Below are 19,760 nucleotides of genomic sequence, written 5' to 3'. Positions count from 1 at the left end.
TAGTTGTGGTGCATGGGCTCAGTAGTTGCGGCATATGGGCTGCAGAGCATGTGAGCTCAGTAGTTGTGGCACGTGACCTTAGTTGCCCTGCAGCATGTTCATTCCTGGACCAGGGATCGAACCTGCATCCTCTGCATGGGAAGGCAGATTGTTTTTTGTTTTTTGGGTTATTTTTGCGGTACGCGGGCCTCTCACTGTTGTGACCTCTCCCGTTGCGGAGCACAGGCTCCGGACACGCAGGCTCAGCGGCCATGGCTCACGGGCCCAACCGCTCCACGGCATGTGGGATCTTCCTGGACCGGGGCACAAACCCACGTGCCCTGCATCGGCAGGCGGACTCTCAACCACTGCGCCACCAGGGAAGCCCGGGAAGGCAGATTCTTAACCACTGGGCAACCAGGGAAGTCCCGATGTTAAACCTTGAAAGCGTGACTTTGCGTGGCATCCTGTGTGGCCCGTGCTCTTCAGTGGCGTCCCTGTGCTCTTCCCCCAGGTGCTGCCTACCCTCTGTGCCCGCTTGGCCTCCCGCCCCGGGGGTTAGGGTAGGACCGGCAGGGCAGCGGGACTCCGAGCTCGTGGCCTTGCACGCCGTGCTCCTGGCCACAGTGCACCCTGGCAGCAGCAGAGCTTTGGGCTACAGTGGACCCTCCAGTCACGCTTGTTTTGCTTTGACCCTGGGCTTTGAGGTGATGCCTCTGAAAAGACTGAAGTCCTGACTGAGTACAGAAGTAGCAGACCGGGAGTAAACCAGAGGGCCTGAGGGTGACGGCTTCACTTCTGACACACGATGTCCCGGGTCAGCACAGGGCCTGGCGGGGAGGGCAACTGGTGACCCGATTCTTCTGAGCTGCGGCTCACGTCTAGACCCCGGAGACTGTGTTCTCCCCATCACGTGCAGGTCCGGGTCCTGAGCACCGTCACTGCATCTGGGATCCTTCCAGGCTCGGGGACAGTGGCACAATTTGTTCATCTAGTAACAGGCATGGGAAAGGATGCTGGCTGCCAGGCTCAGGGTCAGACGTCAAGCAGCCTACATGGTCTGAATGTTGGGTTTTGGTTGGCCTTTAAAAGATTGCTTGGGGACTTCCCTGGTGGCGCAGTGGTTAAGAATCTGCCTACCAATGCAGGGGATACAGGTTCAAGCCCTGGTCCAGGAACATCCCACGTGCCGCGGGGCAACTAAGCCCGTGCGCCACAGCTAGTAAGCCTGTGCTCGCGAGCCACAACTACTGAGCCCACGTGCCACAACTACTGAAGCCCACGCGCCTAGAGCCCGTGCTCCACAACAAGAGGAGCCACCACGATGAGAAACACGTGCACCGCAACAAAGACCCAACACAGCCAAAAATAAATAAATTTTAAAAATAAAAAAAAAAGTTTGCTTGACTTTAAATTTTTTTAAGAACTTGGTAAGATGTAGGGAAAAAAAGAAAGCTTACATACCGAACAATTAGAGCCATGGTGGGGGGAGGGTCAAAGGGAGAGGCGGAACCTGGCGTCCTGTGCTGAGAGCATCCTTCCCGGAGCTGAGGGTGCAAGTCCGCTGGCCGTGCCCAGCATGCACCTCCGCTCGCGGCCAGAGCAGCTGCGGGGCTCCATCCTCCCGTCCTCCTGCCACGTAGGAATGAGGCCCCTGTCTGTGCTCTAGGCCCTGCCCTCGGAGAAGCCTTGCCCCAGCTGGTCCCCATCCTCAGGAGCTGCCTCCAGCCAGCCCGGGACCCACCCATGCGCCTGAAGCTCTTCTCCACCCTGTCGGGGCTGCTGCTGGGAGCCCGGGAGACGGTGGACTCACAGGGGTAGGTCGGCTCCACCCACACGTGGTCTGCCATGCTGCCCCCACGCAGTCCCCCATGCTGCCCCCCACGCAGTCCCCCCATTCTGCCCCCCACGCGGTCCCCCCATTCTGCCCCCCACGTGGTCCCCCCATGCTGCCCCCCACGCAGTCCCCCATGCTGCCCCCCACGCAGTCCCCGCCATGCTACCCGCCACGCAGTCCCCCCATGCTGCCCCCCATGCTGTGCTGCGGCTGAGTGGTCCCCACGTGCCCCCGCACTGAGGTCTCAGGTGGGACCTGGGGTGACCCTGAGCTCTGGGTCCTGCTGTCGTGTGACTCCCCACACAGCCAGCGCCCCAGGGGAACGGCATAGTCCCCGCAGCGAGTGCACCGCATAGAGAGACACTAAATCAGTCGCATTCTTGTGGTCCTTAAAATTCCGTTGAATGAAAAAGTTTTAGGGAACATTAACTACGAATTGTTTATACATTAGCTGTTCTCAGCTTTAAAAGGCTTCTGGTACCTTTCAGGCCTCACAGAAAATTGATTGAATGACCGTTAAAGTTAGAACTTAGGAAAATCCTCTCCTCCGGAGGGACTTGAGGCAGCATAAACACCCGGGCCTCCAGCTCGGGGCTCCGAAGGGAAGGAGGCGGGCGGCCCAGGCTGGACGTGAGGCGGCCCGGAGCAGAGCCATCTGCAGGCCCCGCCCTCTCCCTTTGCAAAGCGACACAGCGTCCTGGCAGGACGGGCTGTGGGGCTTCAGGCTGTGAGATGCTGTTTGCTCTTTGGGGACCCATCCCCTGAGAGGGAGCAAATCTTTGTCGTCGGCCTGTCCTGGACTTTCCTAGGGAAATAACGGGTCATTATTCAGACTTCACTTCTCTGGGTGTTACTCTGATCTCTGCTCTTGGGCCTCTAGCCAGCCCATTGTATTGCAGGAAATTTTATTTCCTGCTTGTCTGCAAAGACTTCAAGGGTTAGAAGAGACTATAAAAAGGTTACTGAGTTGGGTCTGGCAGCTGCCCCGTGAGGAGAGAGCTGGCGTATCAGTCACTACCCCTCGGGGCCCTGCTCCGCTGCGTCCCCCTGAGGACAGCCAACCCCCGGGAACGAAGCCCCCGCTCTTGAACCGAGTTCCCTCAAGAAGCTGCCCTTGAAGGCTTCTTGTGGAAAGAAACCGCTATCAGGAGAAGAAAGTTGTTCAGTTTACAATTGTCTAGTGCAAGGATTAACTGTTTTTACAGGCAGGAAAGATTTTGGAAAGCAACACCTGCTTGGTTTTGAACCTCAGGGTTACAGAGTACAGAGTCTGAGATAGCAAAGGAATGCGGCCCCCCCTCATCCCACCCCACCCCCGAAAGCGCCTCTGGCACCGGCACACCCGGTGGTGCAGGGCTCCCAGCCAGAGGACGGCGGGGGCAGGGGCACCCTGGCTGGAGTGCGATCCCCCAGTGAAGGAGGCCTGCTCCCCTGTCTGGGCGCCCAGACACCACCCAGTGCCGTCCCCTCGTGCGGGATGTTACGGAGCTTCTCCCGCAGGGCAAGGCCCGGATGCTGGTGGCTCTGGAGGAGCCCGTGGGCCTGCCCGGGCTGGGCTTCCTGGTCTCGGGGCCCAGCTGCGTTTGAACAGGTGTGCGTCCTCTGGAAGCAGGGTACTCATTCTTGGGGAGTTCAGTGCTTTTTCTGCTCCCACCATATCACTGGAGTCCCACTGCCCGTCCCTCCTCACGGCCAGCACTCGGCCCTCAGGCCCTCGTGGCCACATCGCCTGGACCGCCTCAGCCAGGACACGGGGCTGAGCTTTCCAGAGTCCCCTGGTGAATCCCTTTGCAGGGAACAGCAGCTCCTTGCTAAAAAACTAAAGCACGTAGAAAACCCTGAATGTGTGTGAGTCGCCCTGCACCAGGTCCACTGTCGGAAGCGCAGGTGGCTCAGGAGTGCCCCCTGCTGGGGGCACGGCGCAGCCGTGGGCTCACAGGCCCGCACGCTGGTCCAGGTCCTGAAGCAGCTGGTGCTGGAGGCGGGAGCCCCACTGTGAAGCGTGCTCCGGAATGACCCTGGGAAGCAAGTCAATGAGTCCTTTGTTCAGCAGAATACGTCTTGCTCCATCAGCAGAGGCCCGTGGGGTACAGGAGTCATACGGAGGGCTGAGGCTTTTCCCTGGGCTTTTGGACGGGGCCTCACGTATGGCTCCGCTGCCGGGTGGCCAGGCCAGCCGGTGGAGCTCAGGGCTGGGATTTTGTTTTGTTTTGTGTTTGTCCTGACGGCGTGTCGAGAGGAAGGTCCCCGACTATGTTGGCGGGAACATCCGTGTCTCCCGGTGTCTTGACACATGGGACTGTACGTGCAGCCCCAGGATGCCCTTTTGCCAAGGTAGCGGGCGTGGTCAGAGGGACCTCACGTGGTTGCAGGGACCTTGAGGCCCGTCTCTGTAAGGTCGCCGCCTGTGGGAGTGACTTGCCGCCCCATCGGTGCTCGGGGTAGCGCGGCCACCCTTTTCTTAGATCCAGGAGGGGTGTTGGGGAAGCCCCTCGGCCACAGAGTGGGAGGGAGGCTGGAATACACCCCCAGCCCCAGGGTCCAGTCCCAGGAGAGGCGGCAGGAGCCCGAGTGCAGCCCTGCCCCGTGATAGCCGTGGGAGAGAGCCCCACGTCCCCTCCCTGGCCACTACCCCGGGGAGCGGGGGCTCTCATTCAACGTCCAGCGTTCGATTTCCGCTCGTTTTGTCTGTTTGGCCTTTTCCCTCCGCCCAGTCCGTTTCCCAAATGGAAGCGCTTCCTTCGGGGAGTCTGGGTGCCCCTCTCACCCACTGTCTCCTGCTTCCGCTCCAGACAGTTCCATGGCTACCTGGACACCCTGATCAAGGACATCTTTGTCCCCAGTCTGCAGTGGCACGCGGGGAGGACGGCTGCAGCCATCCGTACAGCGGCCGTGTCCTGCCTCTGGGCGCTTGTCAGCAGCGGGGTCCTGTCAGATGAGCAGGTAGGGCTCATGCGTCCTGGACCCAAGAGGGGAACAGACTGTGCCCTGGGCTTCCGGGGCCTGCCTGGCACACCTGCCGCAGGTGAAGAGCGCTCACCTGAGTCTCCTGTCCTGACAGCGGCAGCAGATGCTCCCAGACAGACCGAGGGGACGGGACTATGGGGCCGGAGGGCGAGCAGAGGTCTGGGGGGAAAGCCCGTTGTTTCCTTGGGTCACCTGGGGGATTTCTTAAGTGATCGTTACTGTTTACAAGAAAAGAATTTCATCACAGGAGTCTGACTCAAAGAGCGTTGTTTGTATTCATATTTCCAGATAGATGAGGAATTGAGGAAACAGTAGAAGTAGGGAAAACATTGTGGTACCTGAACAGCTGTTACTTAAGTTGAAATGCCCCCCAAACTTTACTGGACACGATACCCAGTCCTGCTAGTAAGTAGTGGGCTGTGTAGGATCGGTGCCTAAGACTTTCTGAATAACAGATTTTTTAAAAACCGACTGACCGATGTTCAAATTATCTGGATTTTAAAATCAAGATTCAGGTCTGCTTCTTACATAGAAATTTCGAAGTAGCTTTCCAGACGCAATCATACTTGCATCAAAACCAAGTCTCTTCAGTGACGGGCAAAGTACACAGTGTGTGAGTAGCAATCTCTGTCACCAGGGTGGCACCAGCCGTGGCCCACAGCTTGTGTGGTTTTTTTTATTGCAGATACAGGAAGTGCAGGAAACGTTGATGCCTCAAATTCTAACCACCCTGGAAGAAGATTCTCAGATGACTCGATTAATTTCATGCCGAATCATTAACGTATTTTTAAAGACCTCTGATGGTGTGATAGATCCAGACAAATTCATCAAGATTTATCCTGGTAGGACATTCTTCTTTTCCAATCATATGCCTCTGTTTGCTTGACAGTTGTTTCTTTGGTAGGAAAAATAGAAAATGCTACTTTGACTTCGGGTCAGGTTGGTGCTATGAGTCTAAACGTGGATGTGACAGGTATGACGTCACTGAATGTCACTGAATAAGTAACGTAGCACGAGAAACAGGACAGACGTCTTGTGGACTGGAATCGCGGGGTGGGTGGGAGCATAGACGCCCACGGCGGCCAGGGTACCACCCCGTGGCCTTCGGTGTGAGGGCTGCAGCCCTGCCTCGCATCCCCCGTGTCACTGCCTCTTGGAGCCTGAGAGCACCGATGAGTCCGGGCCACAGAAGTGAAACCCGGCCCCGAGCGGAGCAGCGTCACTGGAGGTGGGCCTGCAGCCAAGAAGCTCAGGGGCTGGTGGGTGTGCCCACGCCGGGGGGGACGGGGGAGGTGGAAGGTACAGGCCCTCAGTGCCATCTTCTCCACGTGTGGTTGGGATCGCGGAAATCTGCAAGGGTAACAGCCGTTCCAAACGAGTTGAGCACTTCCTGCGGCAGGGGCCACGTCTGGCCCCAAGGGTGGCAAGAAGCAGCCCAGGAGGCGGACGAGGAAGACCAGGCTTGCCGGCAGAAACAGGAGCCGAAGAAACTGGAGGAGCTGAGAGGGGAGGCCTCAGGAAGGGCCCTGCCCACAGGCGGGATTAATAAATGTGGCAAAAAGCAGTTCCTCACGCCTGAGACAGTGGCGACCCTTAGCCCCTCCTGTGTGAATATCTGGATTCCCTGCCGTAACATCTGTTGCCGCCTACAGCTAGAATGAAGTGTTATCTTAGAACCTATTGCATGTGTAAGAATAAACGTTTGGGGCTTCCCTGGTGGCGCAGTGGTTGAGAGTCCACCTGCCGATGCAGAGGACGCGGGTTCATGCCCTGGTCCAGGAAGATCCTACATGCCGTGGAGTGGCTGGGCCCGTGAGCCATGGCCACTGGGCCTGCGCATCCAGAGCCTGTGCTCCGCAACGGGAGAGGCCACAGCAGTGAGAGGCCCGCAGGCGCGTCGTGTAGATCTGTGAGAAGAGCACGCATTGATAGAAGTCTCACCCGTTCACAGGAAGCGTTTTTGCGGGTCAGGAAGGACTGTTAGTCCACTTTCGGCAGTGGGACATCTGGTCCCAGAGGCTCAGCAGAAACACAGCTGATGTAGCTGGTGGCCGTCGTGTCACCGGGCCCTCAGCTCTGTCCCCAGAGCCACGGTGGGCAGAAAGCGGGGTCAGCAGACGCCCTTCCTGTGCCGTCTGCTCCTTGGGGAGGATGGGGCGTGAGGCCTGTGTGTGACTCTGAGTCTGAGCATCTCGGAGCCAGGGGGACCCCAGCCGCCTTGCAGGTCAGAGGGCGAAGACGCCCACGCTGGTGTGAAGCACACCTTCAGTCCGTGTCCACGGAGTCCACCCCTGGGCCAGAGTGGCCGAGGGTCCCGGGACACCCGCTACCACCAGCCCCTCCCCAGCACCTGCCTGTGGGTTTCCCAGGCCAGGGGCCGGTGCTCCACGAGTGCTGAGAGCTTAGCTGGGAGCCGCCTGCCCTGGAACCTCTCCTCACACTCCTGTCTGGTCCCTCCTTGCAGAACTCTTAAAACGCCTGGATGACGTTTCCAACGAGGTGAGGCTGGCGGCCACCACCTCCTTGGTCACCTGGTTGGAGCGTGTCGGGAACGAGGCCGGCAAGTGCTATTACCAGAGCAGCATTCAGCACCTGTACAGGGAGCTGCTCGTGTACCTCGACGACCCTGAGAGCGCCATCCAGGACGCAGTTCTCGGTAAGAGCTTCATCCCCATACTCGGGCCAGCCGCACGGGAGCAGCTGGCCGGGCGCCCGGACTCCCTTGGGCCCGCAGTCTTGCAACCCGTGTCCTCCGAGTTACTGCGGGTCCCAACGAGTTTGTGTCCTGTGGGTTACGGCCCCTGGTGTTCACCGTGGTAGAAGTTAAAACTTGAGAAAATGTTAAGGTACTGATTAATTTCTTTAAAATAACAACCCATTACATTTTAACATAAATAACGTGGTTTTGAAAGATGTGTTTTGTAAAACAAAATAACAAGAACAGTGGCATTATTTTACATTTCTGTGAATCTCTCAAACGTCGAGCTGATAGAAGACAACCAGACGCACATCTCTGCGTTGCGTCGGTTATGATGCGTGTTGTTTGGTTAAAGTATGTGAAAAACAAACGGCCCACACAGATGTAGTTGGAAGAGAGGAGTATCTTGATAGCGGTCCTCTTCCTTACCGCACCCTGACTGGACAGGTGGTAGTCTCCTCAAGGTTCCTTGGAGTGTAGACTCTGGAGCCACTGTGGAACCACACCCGTTCCGCTCAAGTCCATCTATCCGCCCCGCGTGCTCATTGACGTGAACACGCTCTGTTCTCAGTGTCAAAAAGTCACTGTTGACGTCAAGCTCAGAAAAGTCTTGGGAAGAACAGCTTCAGGAGGCTGTCAAGCTTTTGGTGGCAGAAACAAGTTTCTATAATTCTTATTACTGCTTGAGACCTTCAATTTTATCATCAGCCACGAATACTGTCGCTTCATTCACTTACAAGAAAGCATCCTGTTAAATCCCCAAGTCAGAAGAACAAGGGTCAGTTGTCACTGGTCATTCTTTCAAGTAAAAAGTGGCCTCTGGGAGCTGCCCAGCCCTCAAGGTCAGAAGAACAAGAGTCAGTTGTCACTGGTCATTCTTTCAAGTAAAAAGTGGCCTCTGGGAGCTGCCCAGCCCTCAGCCCCACTGCACACGCGTGCGCCTCCCGTTCCATCCCAGGGTGCTGAAAAGCTAAAAAGGAAGGACACGGGTCGTATCCACTGAACCACCACCAACGTGTGAGCGAAGCCACATGGCCGAGATGGCCATAAACAGACTTCAGTTTAGAGTGGGGTTCTAAAAACTGTTCAGATAACCCAAAAGAAGTCAAGAAAGGAGAACGAGAAGGACGCAGAGGAGGGACGACCAGGAAGCAGACAGAGAGCAGATCCAGCTACAGCGTGATCTGTGACCACCCGCGCTGGGCGCTCGGTAGAGGGCAGACGCTGTCAGTCCCTAGAAAATCCAGACTTCGTCAGAATGAGTTTACTAAAAGTTGGGTGCTCAGGAGTTGAGATTTCATAAAGTAGATGATTTTTATGCTCCTCTGAGGACATTAACTGACTCCTGCAGTGACTCACTCCCCAGAGCCCGGCCAGCGCTCGAGCCGCCCTGGCCTTGAGCCCTCAGTGCGGAGGGCGCCCCGTGAGCCGGGGGTCGTGCCCTTCGTGTCACTGTGGACGGAGTTCTGACTCACACCCGCTGAAGGGTCTCAGGGCCCCCAAAACCCTGGGGCACCCTTTGAGAGCCTCTGCCCAGGCCACCCGCAGGTTCAGATGCCCCGTTGTGCTTTGAGTGAGGGCACCGCGTCGCTGCTCTCCGTGGAACGGACACAAACTGTGAATTCGAGACCAATGGAAACTGCTTACAACAGCAACAGCTGAGAGCAGACAGGTTGTCTGCCTTGGCTTTGCACCAGGGGTCGGCACATGTGCCCGACTGGGCTTCCTGGCCAGCTGTCGCCCTCCCCGTTCATACAGACCTCACGGTTCGTACAGACGGTGAGCAGCGGGTACACAGACTCCCTCACACCTGCGCCCCACCATGCACAGCCTCCCCCGTGATCAGCAGCCCCTCCGGGTGCTGCATCTGGTCCAGTCAGTAAGCCTCACAGACACGCCACAGTCACCGCAAGTCCATGGTTTACGTTAGGGGTCACTCTGGGCGCTGTACGTTGTGTGGTTTGGACAAGCATGTAATGACGTGTATCCATCGTTGCATTCATATTCTCATACAGAATAGTTTCACTGCCCTAACACTCCTCTGTGCTCCACCTGTCTGTCTGTCCATCTGTCCGCCCTCCCAACTTTAGCGACCACTGATCTTTCACTGTCTCCATAGTTTTGCCTTTTCCGGAACGTCACGTACTTGAAATCATACAGTCTGTAACCTTTTCAGATTGCTTCTTTCACTTAGTAATGAGCATTTGAGATTCCTCCATGTTTTCTCATGGCTTGAGAGCTCTTTTTTTTTTTTTTAGCACTAATATTCCATTGTCTGAATGAACCAGTTTATTTATACATTCACCTACTGAGGGGCATCTTGGTTGCTTCCAAATTTTGGCGATTATGAATAAAGCTTCTCTAAACATCTGTGTGCAGGTTTTTTGCCAACGTAAGTTTTCAGCTCCTTTGGGTAAATACCAAGGAATGTGATTGCTGGATCATATCATAAGAGTATATTTATTTTTGTAAGAAATCACTGAACTGTCTTCCAAAGTGGCCACACTATTTTGCATTCCCACCAGCAATGATGAGAGTCCTGTCGTTCCCCATTCTGCCAGCATGCGGTGTTCTGATTCTGGCCATTCTGATAGGTGTGTAGTGATATCTCATTTTAATTTGCATTTCTCTGGTGACATATCATGTGAAGTATCTTTTTATAGGCTTATTTTACATCTGTATATCTTCTTTGATGAGGTGTCTGTTAAGGTCTTTGCCCCCCCCCCTTTATTTTTTTGGCTGCGTTTGGGGGCTACTCTTCGTTGTGGTGCGCGGGCTTCTCATTGTGGTGGCTTCTCTTGTTGTGGAACAGGGCTCTAGGCATACGGCCTTAGTTGCTCCGCGGCATGTGGGATCTTCCCAGATCACTGATCGAACCCGTGTCCCCTGCATTGGCAGGCAGATTCTTAACCACTGCGCCACCAGGGAAGTCCCTGGCCCATTTTTTAATTGGGTTGTTTGTCTTCATATTGTTGAGTTTTAAGATTTGTATATTATAGATAATAGTCCTTTATCAGATATGTCTTTCTTAAGACTTTATTGTTAATTTTTTTGTTTCCCTTTAATTTTTTATTTTTTAAATTTTTATTGGAGTAGAGTTGATTTACAATGTTGTGTTAGTTTCTGCTGTACAGCAAAGTGAATCAGTTATACATATACATATATCTACTCTTTTTTAGATTCTTTTCCCATATAGGTCATTACAGAGTATTGAGTGGAGTTCTCTTTGCTATACAGTAGTTACTTATTAGTTATCTATTTTATATATGGTAGTGTGTTTGTGTCAATCCCAGTCTCCCAATTTATCCCTCCCCTCTTTTCCCCGCTGGTAACCATAGTTTGTTTTCTACATCTCTGATTCTATTTCTGTTTTGTAAATAAGTTCATTTGTATAATATTCTTAGATTCCACATATAAGCAATATCATATGATATTTTGTCTTTCTTTGACCTACTTCACTTAGTATGACGATCTCCAGGTCCATCCATGTCACTTAAAACGGCATTATTTCATTCTTTTTTTATGGCTGAGTAATATTCTCACATCTTTATCCACTCATCTGTCGATGGACATTTAGGCTGCTTCCATGTCTTGACTATAGTCAATAGTGCTGCTATGAATGTTGGGGTGCATGTATCTTTTCAAATTGGAGTTTTTTCCAGATATATGCCTAGGAGTGGGGTTGCTGGATCATATGGTAGTTCTACTTTTTGTTTTTTGAGGAACCTCCATACTGTTCTCCATAATGGTTGTACCAATTTACATTCCCACCAACAGTGTAGGAGGGTTCCATTTTTCCACACCCTCTCCAACATTTATTGTTTGTAGACTTTTTGATGATGGCCATTCTGACTGGTGTGAAGTGATACCTCACTGTAGTTTTGATTTGCATTTCTCTAATAATTAGCAATGTTGAGCATCTTTTCACGTGCCTATTAGCCATCTGTATGGCTTCTTTGGAGAAATGTCTGTTGAGATCTTCTGCCCATTTTTGGATTGGGTTGTTTTCTCTTTTGACATAGAGCTGCATGAGCTGTTTGTATATTTTGGAGATTAGTCCCTTGTCGGTCGCCTCATCTGCAAATATTTTCTCCCACTCTGTGGGTTGTCTTTTAGTTTAGTTTATGCTTTCCTTTGCTGTGCAGAAGTTTTAAGTTTAATTAGGTCTCATTTGTCTATTTTTGTTTTTATTTTCATTATTCTAAGAGGTGGATCAAGAAAGATCTTGCTGTGATTTATGTCAAAGAGTGTTTTGCCTATGTTTTCTCTAAGAGTTTTATAGTGTCCGGCCTTACATTTAGGCCTTTTATCCATTTCAAGTTTATTTTTGTGTATGGTGTTAGGAAGTGTTCTAATTTCATTTTTTTACATGCAGCTGTCCAGTTTTCCCAGCACCACTTATTGAAGAGACTATCTTTTCTCCATTGTATATTCTTGCCTCGTTTGTCATAGATTAGTTGACCATAGGTGTGTGGGTTTACCTCTGGGCTTTCTGTCCTGTTCCATTGATCTATATTTCTGTTTTTGTGCCAGTACCATACTGTTTTGATTACTGTAGCTTTGTAGTATATTCTGAAGTCAGGTCATCTGATTCCTCCAGCTCCGTTTTTCTTTCTCAGGATTGCTTTGGCTATTCGGGGTCTTTTGTGTTTCCATATATATCAGATGTATCTTCCGCAAATGTTTTCTCTCAGTCTGTGGCAAAAGTTTTTAATTTTAATGAAGTCCAGCTTATCAATTATTTCTTTCATGGATTATACTTTTGGTGTTTATCTAAAAAATTATTGCCATACCCAAAGGTCACCTAGGTTTTCTCCTATGTTATATTCTAGGAGTTTTATTATTTATGTCTATCATCAATTTTGAGTTAATTGTCATGAAAGAGGTAAGGTCTGTGTCTAGATTTTTTTTTTGTTTTTTGTTCTTTGGATGTGGATGTCCATTTGTTCTATCACCATTTGTGAAAAGACTGTCTTTGCTCCATTGTATCGCCTTTATTTCTTTGTCAAAGATCAGTTGACAGTATTTATGTGGGCCTATTTCTGGTCTCTCTGTTCTGTTCCATTGATCTATTTGCCAGTACCACACTGTCTTGATTACTGTGGCTTTATAGAAAGTCTTGAAGTTGGGTAGTGTCAGTGCTCCAACTTTGTTCTTCTCCTTCAATATTGTGTTAGTTTGTTAATATCCACACAATAATTTGCTGGGATTTTAATTGGGATTGCATTGAATCTATATATAGATCAAGTTGGGAAAAACTGATACCTTGATAATAGTGAGTCTTCCTGTCCATGAACATGAAATATCTTTCCATTTATTTAGTTCTTCTTTAATTTCATTCATCAGAGTTTTGTAAATTTTCTCATATAGATCTTCTATACATTTTGTTAGATTTATACCAAGGTATTTCATTTTGGAAGGTACTACTGTAAATGGTATTGTTTTAATTTCAGATTGCACTCATTCGTGTCTGGTGTATAGGAAAGTGATTGACTTTTTAAAATTTATTTTTGGCTGTGTTGGGTCTTCGTTGCTGCACGTGGGCTTTCTCTAGTTGTGGCGAGTGGGGGCTACTCTTCGTTGCTGTGTGCACGGGCTTCTCATCGCGGTGGCTTCTCTTGTTGCGGAGCACAGGCTCTAGGCGTGCGGGCTTCAGTAGTTGTGGCATGCGGGCTCTAGAGTGCAGGCTCAGTAGTTGTGGCACATGTGCTTAGTTGCTCCGTGGCATGTGGGATCTTCCCGGACCAGGGCTCGAACCCATGTCCCCTGCATTGGCAGGTGGATTCTTAAACCACTGCGCCACCAGGGAAGTCCAAGTGATTGACTTTTGTATGTTAACCTTGTATCCTGCAACCTTGCTATAATCACTTATTAGTTCCAGGAGTTTGTCAGTTCTTCCCAATTTCAACATAAATGCTCATGTCATCTGTAAACAAAGACAGTTTTATTTCTTCCTTGCCAATGTGTATATTATCTTTCATTTCCTTTTCTTATCTTATCGCATTAGCTAGGACATCCAGTTTGGTGTTGAAAAAGAGTGGTGAGAGGGGACATCCTTGCTTTGTTCCTGATTATAGTGGGAAAGTTTCAAGTTACTTACCCTAAGTGTCATGTCAACTGTAGATTTTTTCATAGATATTCATTATTGAGGAAGTTACCCTCTATTCCTAGTTTACAGAATGTTTTTACTCATGAGTGGGTGTTAGACTTTGTCAAAATGCTTTTCTGCATCTATTGATATGATCATGTGATGCCTCTTTTAGCTTGTTGATGTGATGGATTACATTAATTGATTTTTGAAATGTTGAACCAGCCTTGCATACCTGGGATAAATCTCACTTGGTCTTGGTATGTGATGCTTTTTATACATTGTTGGATTTGATTTGCTAATATTTTGTTGAGGATTTTTGCATCTATGTTTGTGAGAAATATTGGTCTGTAGTTTTATTTTCCTGTAGCAACTTTTTCTGAGTTTGTATCGGGGTAATGCTGGTCTCATAGGATGAGTTAGCACATGTTCCCTGTGCTTCTGTCTTCTGGAAGAGATTGCAGAGAATTGGTTTCATTTCTTCCTTAAAGGTTTGGCAGAATTCGCCCCTGAACTCATCTGGTTCACCTACTGGGGCTGGTGCTTTCTGTTTGGGGAGGTTATTCATTATTGATTCAGTTTCTTGAGCAGATGTAGGTCTACTGTTAGCGGATGTAGGTCTACTGTTAGCGGATGTAGGTCCACTGTTAACGGATGTAGGTCCACTGTTAACGGATGTAGGTCTACTGTTAGCGGATGTAGGTCCACTGCGATTGTCTGTTCTTGTGGGAGTTTTGGCAGATTATGCCTTTCAGAGAATTGGTCCATTTCACCTAGGTTATCAGAGTTGTGGGCAAAGAGTTGTTCAGAGAACCAATTTTTGGTTTTGTGGATGATCTCTATTGATTTTCTGTTTCACATTTCACTGATCTATGCTCTGATTCTTCTTTTCTTCTGCTAACTTTGGATTTAATTTGCTCTTTTTTGTAGTTTCCTAAGGTGGTGATTTAGATTATTGATTTTAGATCTTTTTTTTTAATGTGTGCATTCAATGGTATAAGTTTCCCTGTAAGCACTGCTTTTCACTGCATCCCACAAATTTTGATAAGTTGTGTTTTCATTTTCATTTAGTTCAGAATATTTTTTAATTTTTCTTGAGATTTCTTCTTGGACCATTGTGGTACTTACAAATGTGTTGTTTAATCTCCAGATATTTGGGGATTTTCCAATTATCTCCTTGTTACTGATGTCCAGTTCAATTCCATGTTGTCTGAGAGCAGAGATTGTATGATTTCTGTCCTTTTATATTTGTGAAGGTGTGTTTTATGGCCCTGAATGTGGTCTATTCTAGTGACTGTTCCATGGGAGCTTGAGAAGAACGTGTGCTCTGCTACTGTTGGATGAGGTAGTCTGTAGATATTTGATTGATTGATGGTGCTCGTGGGGTCCGCTTGGGTGTACTCACCGATTTCCTGCCTGCTGGGTCTGTCCGTTTCTGAGAGAGGGGCATGGGAGTCTCCAGCCACAATAGTGGATTAATCTGTTTCTCCTAGGAGCTATCAGTTTTGCCTCACGTTGTTTGACACTTTGTTACGGGGCTCATACGTGATAAGGATCGTTATGTCTTCTTGAGCACTGACCCCTTAATCATTATGCAATGCCCTCCTAACCCCTGATCACTTCCCTTGCTCTGCAGTCTGCTCTGTGTATGGCTGTTGTAACTTTAATATGAAGCTAAGCTTGGCTTGATATTTATTCCTGGCATCATAAAGGTGTTTTCCTGTCTTGCAGAGGCCCTCAAAGCAGGCAGTGTCCTCTTCCCTGACCTCCTGGTGAGAGAGATGGAGGCCGTCCTCCATAAGCATCGTTCACCCACCCACTGCGAGCAGCTGCTACAGCACCTGCAGGGCCTGCCGCCCGCCCCGTGACCAGAGTCCTGGGAGCAGAGCCTCAGGGCAACAGCTGGGGGGAGCGAACACCCAAGCCACATCCTCACCTGGACTGGGATTCGTGGCCTTTAAATCTCGTCACAGGGCACCTTTCTGTCAACAGCCGGGGACCCTCACAAGCAAGCCTTTAACAGCAAGAAGAACGCATTCTCCGAGCACCGTGCCCAGTGCTCTCCTGGGACAATTCTGCACACCCAGCAGTTTTTGAAATAAAGAACTTTCACTGAGTGGCTTCTGTAGTTCATGGCTAACTCATGCAGTTCACCGAGAGGTCTGCCAGAAATCGACAGCCACCTTCAAATTAAATGTCAACTTCTCACACCAAATCAGCACATTCTTCTTTTTAGTCTACGTGCACTGCTAGGTTCCTGGGTTATTGGTTCTTTCTTGCTTAAATGCCCACCGAGAAAGTTCTTGAGTATTTAAAAAGAAAAAAGACAAAGTGATTAAAAGGAATGTTCTTTCTTTGGGTTCTGTCTACTGAAACTTAATATCTCAGTGAAAGACTGAAAAGAATTTGAAATCTTAAGAACTATTATCAGTGGAATCTTTCCCATTTAAGATACACTGGAATTTAAAATGTTATGTGGATATATTTGGTCACAGTATTTTTTCTTAGGTCAGTAATTCTGACAGTTGAAAATAGGATATTTAATCAGATATAATTTTGGTTGCTGTCTTGTAAGTAGCAGTACAGTAAAGTTGTATTATATTTTCCTGTACTTTCTATCCCCAAGTGCCTAAAAGAGTTCATTCTAAGTGAGTTTTATTTCCATAAGCCAAATATTTATGTTAACACAAGGGGGAAAAAAATGCTGTGTTTTTTCCAAAAATCAAATACTAACACTTACGCTTTGGTATTTGAAAATATAACTTACAATATTGATCATAACTATTCTGTATGCCTGTCTTCGCGTGTTTTGATAATTGAAATTCAGACTCATTTCTTTCCTTAGATTTACCCCACAGTGATCGCAGCCTCCAGAATCCTGGGCCTTTGGACTGAGGGGTCCCCACTGCTCATTGTAGTGCCCTCTCTGGCCACCAGGTGGCAGGAGCTCCAAACAAGTTAAGACGAGGGTGTCAGCAAGGCTTCCAAGGGCTCACCCTCAGGGTGAGGGTCGGACCCGGAGAGGGGCTGAGAACTGAACCTGCAGCACAGACCTGGGTCACTGCACCCCCGGCCCCATGGTGACGCAGCTCCTGACCGCAGTGACCCTTGCGAGTCTCTGAAGCCACAGTTCCTCTCCAAACCCCATTTCTGTCCCCCAGCTTCCTGATTGCCCTCTCCCTCTGTGTCCTCTGCGTCCTCTGCGTGTGCTTCCTCAGCACTGTCTGGAGCCTGTTAGAGACGCATGTTAGCAGGTCTTGGCCCAGACCTACTGAATCGGAGACAATGGGCTGGGGCCCAGCGGCTGGCCCTCCGGGGGATTCCGACGTCCCTAAAGTATGGGGACCCTGCCTTGAGAACCACGCATTTTCACATCCGGCAAGAAGCTCCATCTTCTCCCTCTGGTCAGACGTTCAGTGTCACGGCTGAGAGGACACCACGTGCTCAACCCCTCCCCTCCCACAAGGCAGGCGGGTTGGGTGCCCCCCAGCTGCTGTCCAGCCCAGCTGCCACGCGGCTGCCATGGAAGCATCAGCGGTGCGCTTTCGCTTCTGTGCATCGTTAGGGGAACTATTCAGAGGCAGCACTGCAGTGACTCGGGACACCTGACACAATCTTAACAGCCTATGAGAGGTTATTTTTTTTGGCCGCGCCGCACGGCTCGTGGGATCTTAGTTCCCTGACCAGGGGATCGATCCCGGGCCCATGGCAATGAAAGCGCCAAGTGTCAACCACTGGACCGCCAGGGAATTCCCAAAAGAAGTTTAATTTATTGATTTGTTCTTTTATGGATTGTGCTTTTTGTGCTGTATCTAGGAAGAGATTTTTTGCTGTGTTCAGGAAATTTTTCATTTCCCGAATTTAAGAAGCTCAAAATGTTATTTTCATAAAGATAATTTATCTGTTTGCCTCTACCTATGCTGTGGTTCATAAACAAGTTTTACTTCCTTTGAAAATCTCCTTTCCGTGACCTAAATGAAAGTACATCCTTCTGGGGCGGTGGTCCCCAACCTTTTTGGCACCAGGGACCGGTTCTGTGGAAGACAGTTTTTCCACGGAAGGGGGAGACGAGATGGTTTGGGGATGATTCGAGCGCACTACATACATTTATTGTAAACTTCATCTCTGTTATCATTACGTTGTGATATATAACGAGATAACTATAAAACTCGCCATAACGCAGAATCAGCGGCAGCCCTGAGCTTGTTCTCACTTGCCGCTCACTGATAGGGTTTTGATGAGTCTGCAAGCGATCGATTTATGACGTTCTCTGTGCAGTCAGACCTCTCTAATGATGACCTGTATTTGTGGCCCCTCCCCAGCGCCAGCGTCACCGCCTCAGCTCCCCCTCAGATCATCAGGCATTAGGTGCTCACAGGGACACGCGGCCTGGATCCCTCGCACGCGCGGTTCACAGTAGGGTTCGCGCTCCTATGAGCGTCTGATGCTGCTGCTGGTCTGACAGGAGGCGGAGCTCACCGCCACTCACCTCCTGCTGTGCGCCCGGTTCCTAACAGCGAGCCCTTGTTCTCTGGTTCCCTGGTTGGGGACCCTTGTTCTAGGGTGAGTTGCTCAGTTGAAGATGAAACACCTACCTTTTAGTAGCCAAAGACAGCCCCGTATGTGCCAGTATGGAATGACCGCTAAAATTGTAAAAAACAAGGAACACTACCCTGTGCGTGGAATGCGGCATATGTAAAAGGAGAGAAGGAGCTGCCTATCTGCTTTTATGTGCATAAGACATTTCTAGAAGGTTACAAAAGAAACTGGTAAGAGTCGTGGCCTCTGGGAAGGGGACCTGTAGGGCTGAGAGACTGGAGCGGAAGTTGGGTCTATGCCTCTTGGTACCTTTGGATTTACTTTCTCGTGCACGTGTTCCGTAGTCAAAAATACAACTCAGCTGAGACTAACTCAGAAATCGGAAACCCGACTGACTTGGGTGATGGTCTTGGCTCCTAAGTCAGCACACCTGTTTCTTCTGTGTAACCAGAGCCCTATTCCAGGGAAGGATGTTCAGGATGAAGCAAAAGGTTTACCAAAAAGTTGTCTTGTTGAGAAATGAAAATGCAAAGACTTGTACCCAAGTGTCCATAGCTGCTTTATTCCAGCCCCAAACTGGAGATCACCCAAATGTCCATCAACAATTATGAATGGATAAACTGTAGTATATCCATACAACAGAATACTATACTGCAATCAAAAGAAACTAAACACTGCAACATGGGTGGCTCTCACAGACATTAGGCTGAAGTAAGCCAGATGTGAAGGAGTGCATCTTTTACTGGACTTCTAGAACAGGCAAAGCTATTCTATGGTTCTTTTTTTTTTTGCAGTACGCGGGCCTCTCACCGTTGTGGCCTCTCCCGTTTCGGAGCACAGGCTCTGGACGCGCAGGCTCTGTGGCCATGGCTCAGGGGCCCAGCCGCTCCACGGCATGTGGGATCTTCCCGGACCGGGGCACGAACCCGTGTCCCCTGCATCGGCGGGCGGACTCCCAACCACTGCGCCACCGGGGAAGCCTCCATGGTTCTTTTTAACCCCTGAACTAAAGAAGGATGTTTAGGGACCTGCTGTGCTCTTTTCTCTACCTGTGTACGTGTGGATTTTGTGTGAACTTTTTCATAATTGAAAATACCAAAACTAAAAACAATCATTGGCTGAGTTTGGAATTGCTGTCAGAGGCTGCCTTCCCCAGGCAGGAGCGGGAAGCGTGGTTTCCCCTTAGCAAGCAAAGGCTTGCCTCTCCACTACCAGCTGCTATCTCAGTAGGGAGGCAGCAGCCTCCATTACCCTTCAGCCTCTCTCCTTTGACCTTGAACCCCCAGGGGTCTAAGCCTCCTTCCTGTGACTCTTCCCATAAGCAAGTGATGGCTTCAGGAGCTGGCTGGGACCCAGGCCTGGAGCCTGCCCCAGAGGCAAGAGCACTTGCTCCGTTGTTCTTAGGCGCTTGTGCAGGGTTTTCTGAATGTTCTGGAAAAGTGTAATTTGAAGAGGCAAAGCAGTGCCCGTTGTCAGCTGACAGCACATGGTAACTGCAGACAGAAGAATCCATTTAGAAATCTAGGTGCTCTCTTCCTGGCCTAACTGATGGCACTTTTATCCTCTAGGACTTTACATTAGTTCCTTTATACTTCCGTTCTTCAAAAAGTGAGTTGACAGTTTTGGCTAAGATTGAGAGTGAAGAGAAGTGG

At 49.9% G+C, this 19,760-nt stretch overlaps 1 protein-coding gene across 2 annotated transcripts in view; it reads left to right on the top strand.

Moving 5' to 3' along the window:
• DNAAF5 (dynein axonemal assembly factor 5) overlaps nucleotides 1-16,350 on the top strand; it is a 36,798-nt gene extending 20,448 nt beyond the window's left edge. The window contains exons 9-14 of one of the 2 annotated variants that reach the window (XM_032606168.1): nucleotides 1,649-1,796; nucleotides 4,609-4,759; nucleotides 5,469-5,625; nucleotides 7,248-7,439; nucleotides 14,861-14,914; nucleotides 15,301-15,412. In XM_032606168.1, coding sequence (XP_032462059.1) covers nucleotides 1,649-1,796; nucleotides 4,609-4,759; nucleotides 5,469-5,625; nucleotides 7,248-7,439; nucleotides 14,861-14,913 — 701 coding nt within the window. In that variant the 3' untranslated portion in view covers nucleotide 14,914; nucleotides 15,301-15,412. Of the gene's footprint in view, nucleotides 1-1,648; nucleotides 1,797-4,608; nucleotides 4,760-5,468; nucleotides 5,626-7,247; nucleotides 7,440-14,860; nucleotides 14,915-15,300 lie in introns of both variants that reach the window. The other variant, XM_032606166.1, reaches the window with a different exon arrangement.
• The last annotated feature ends 3,410 nt before the right edge of the window (nucleotides 16,351-19,760 follow it).

Source organism: Phocoena sinus, chromosome 15 (genome assembly GCF_008692025.1).
Source record: "Phocoena sinus isolate mPhoSin1 chromosome 15, mPhoSin1.pri, whole genome shotgun sequence".
NCBI classification, from domain to species: domain Eukaryota; kingdom Metazoa; phylum Chordata; class Mammalia; order Artiodactyla; family Phocoenidae; genus Phocoena; species Phocoena sinus.
The sequence above is the reverse complement of the archived record's forward strand: the minus strand, read 5'-3'. Positions and strand labels throughout refer to the sequence as shown.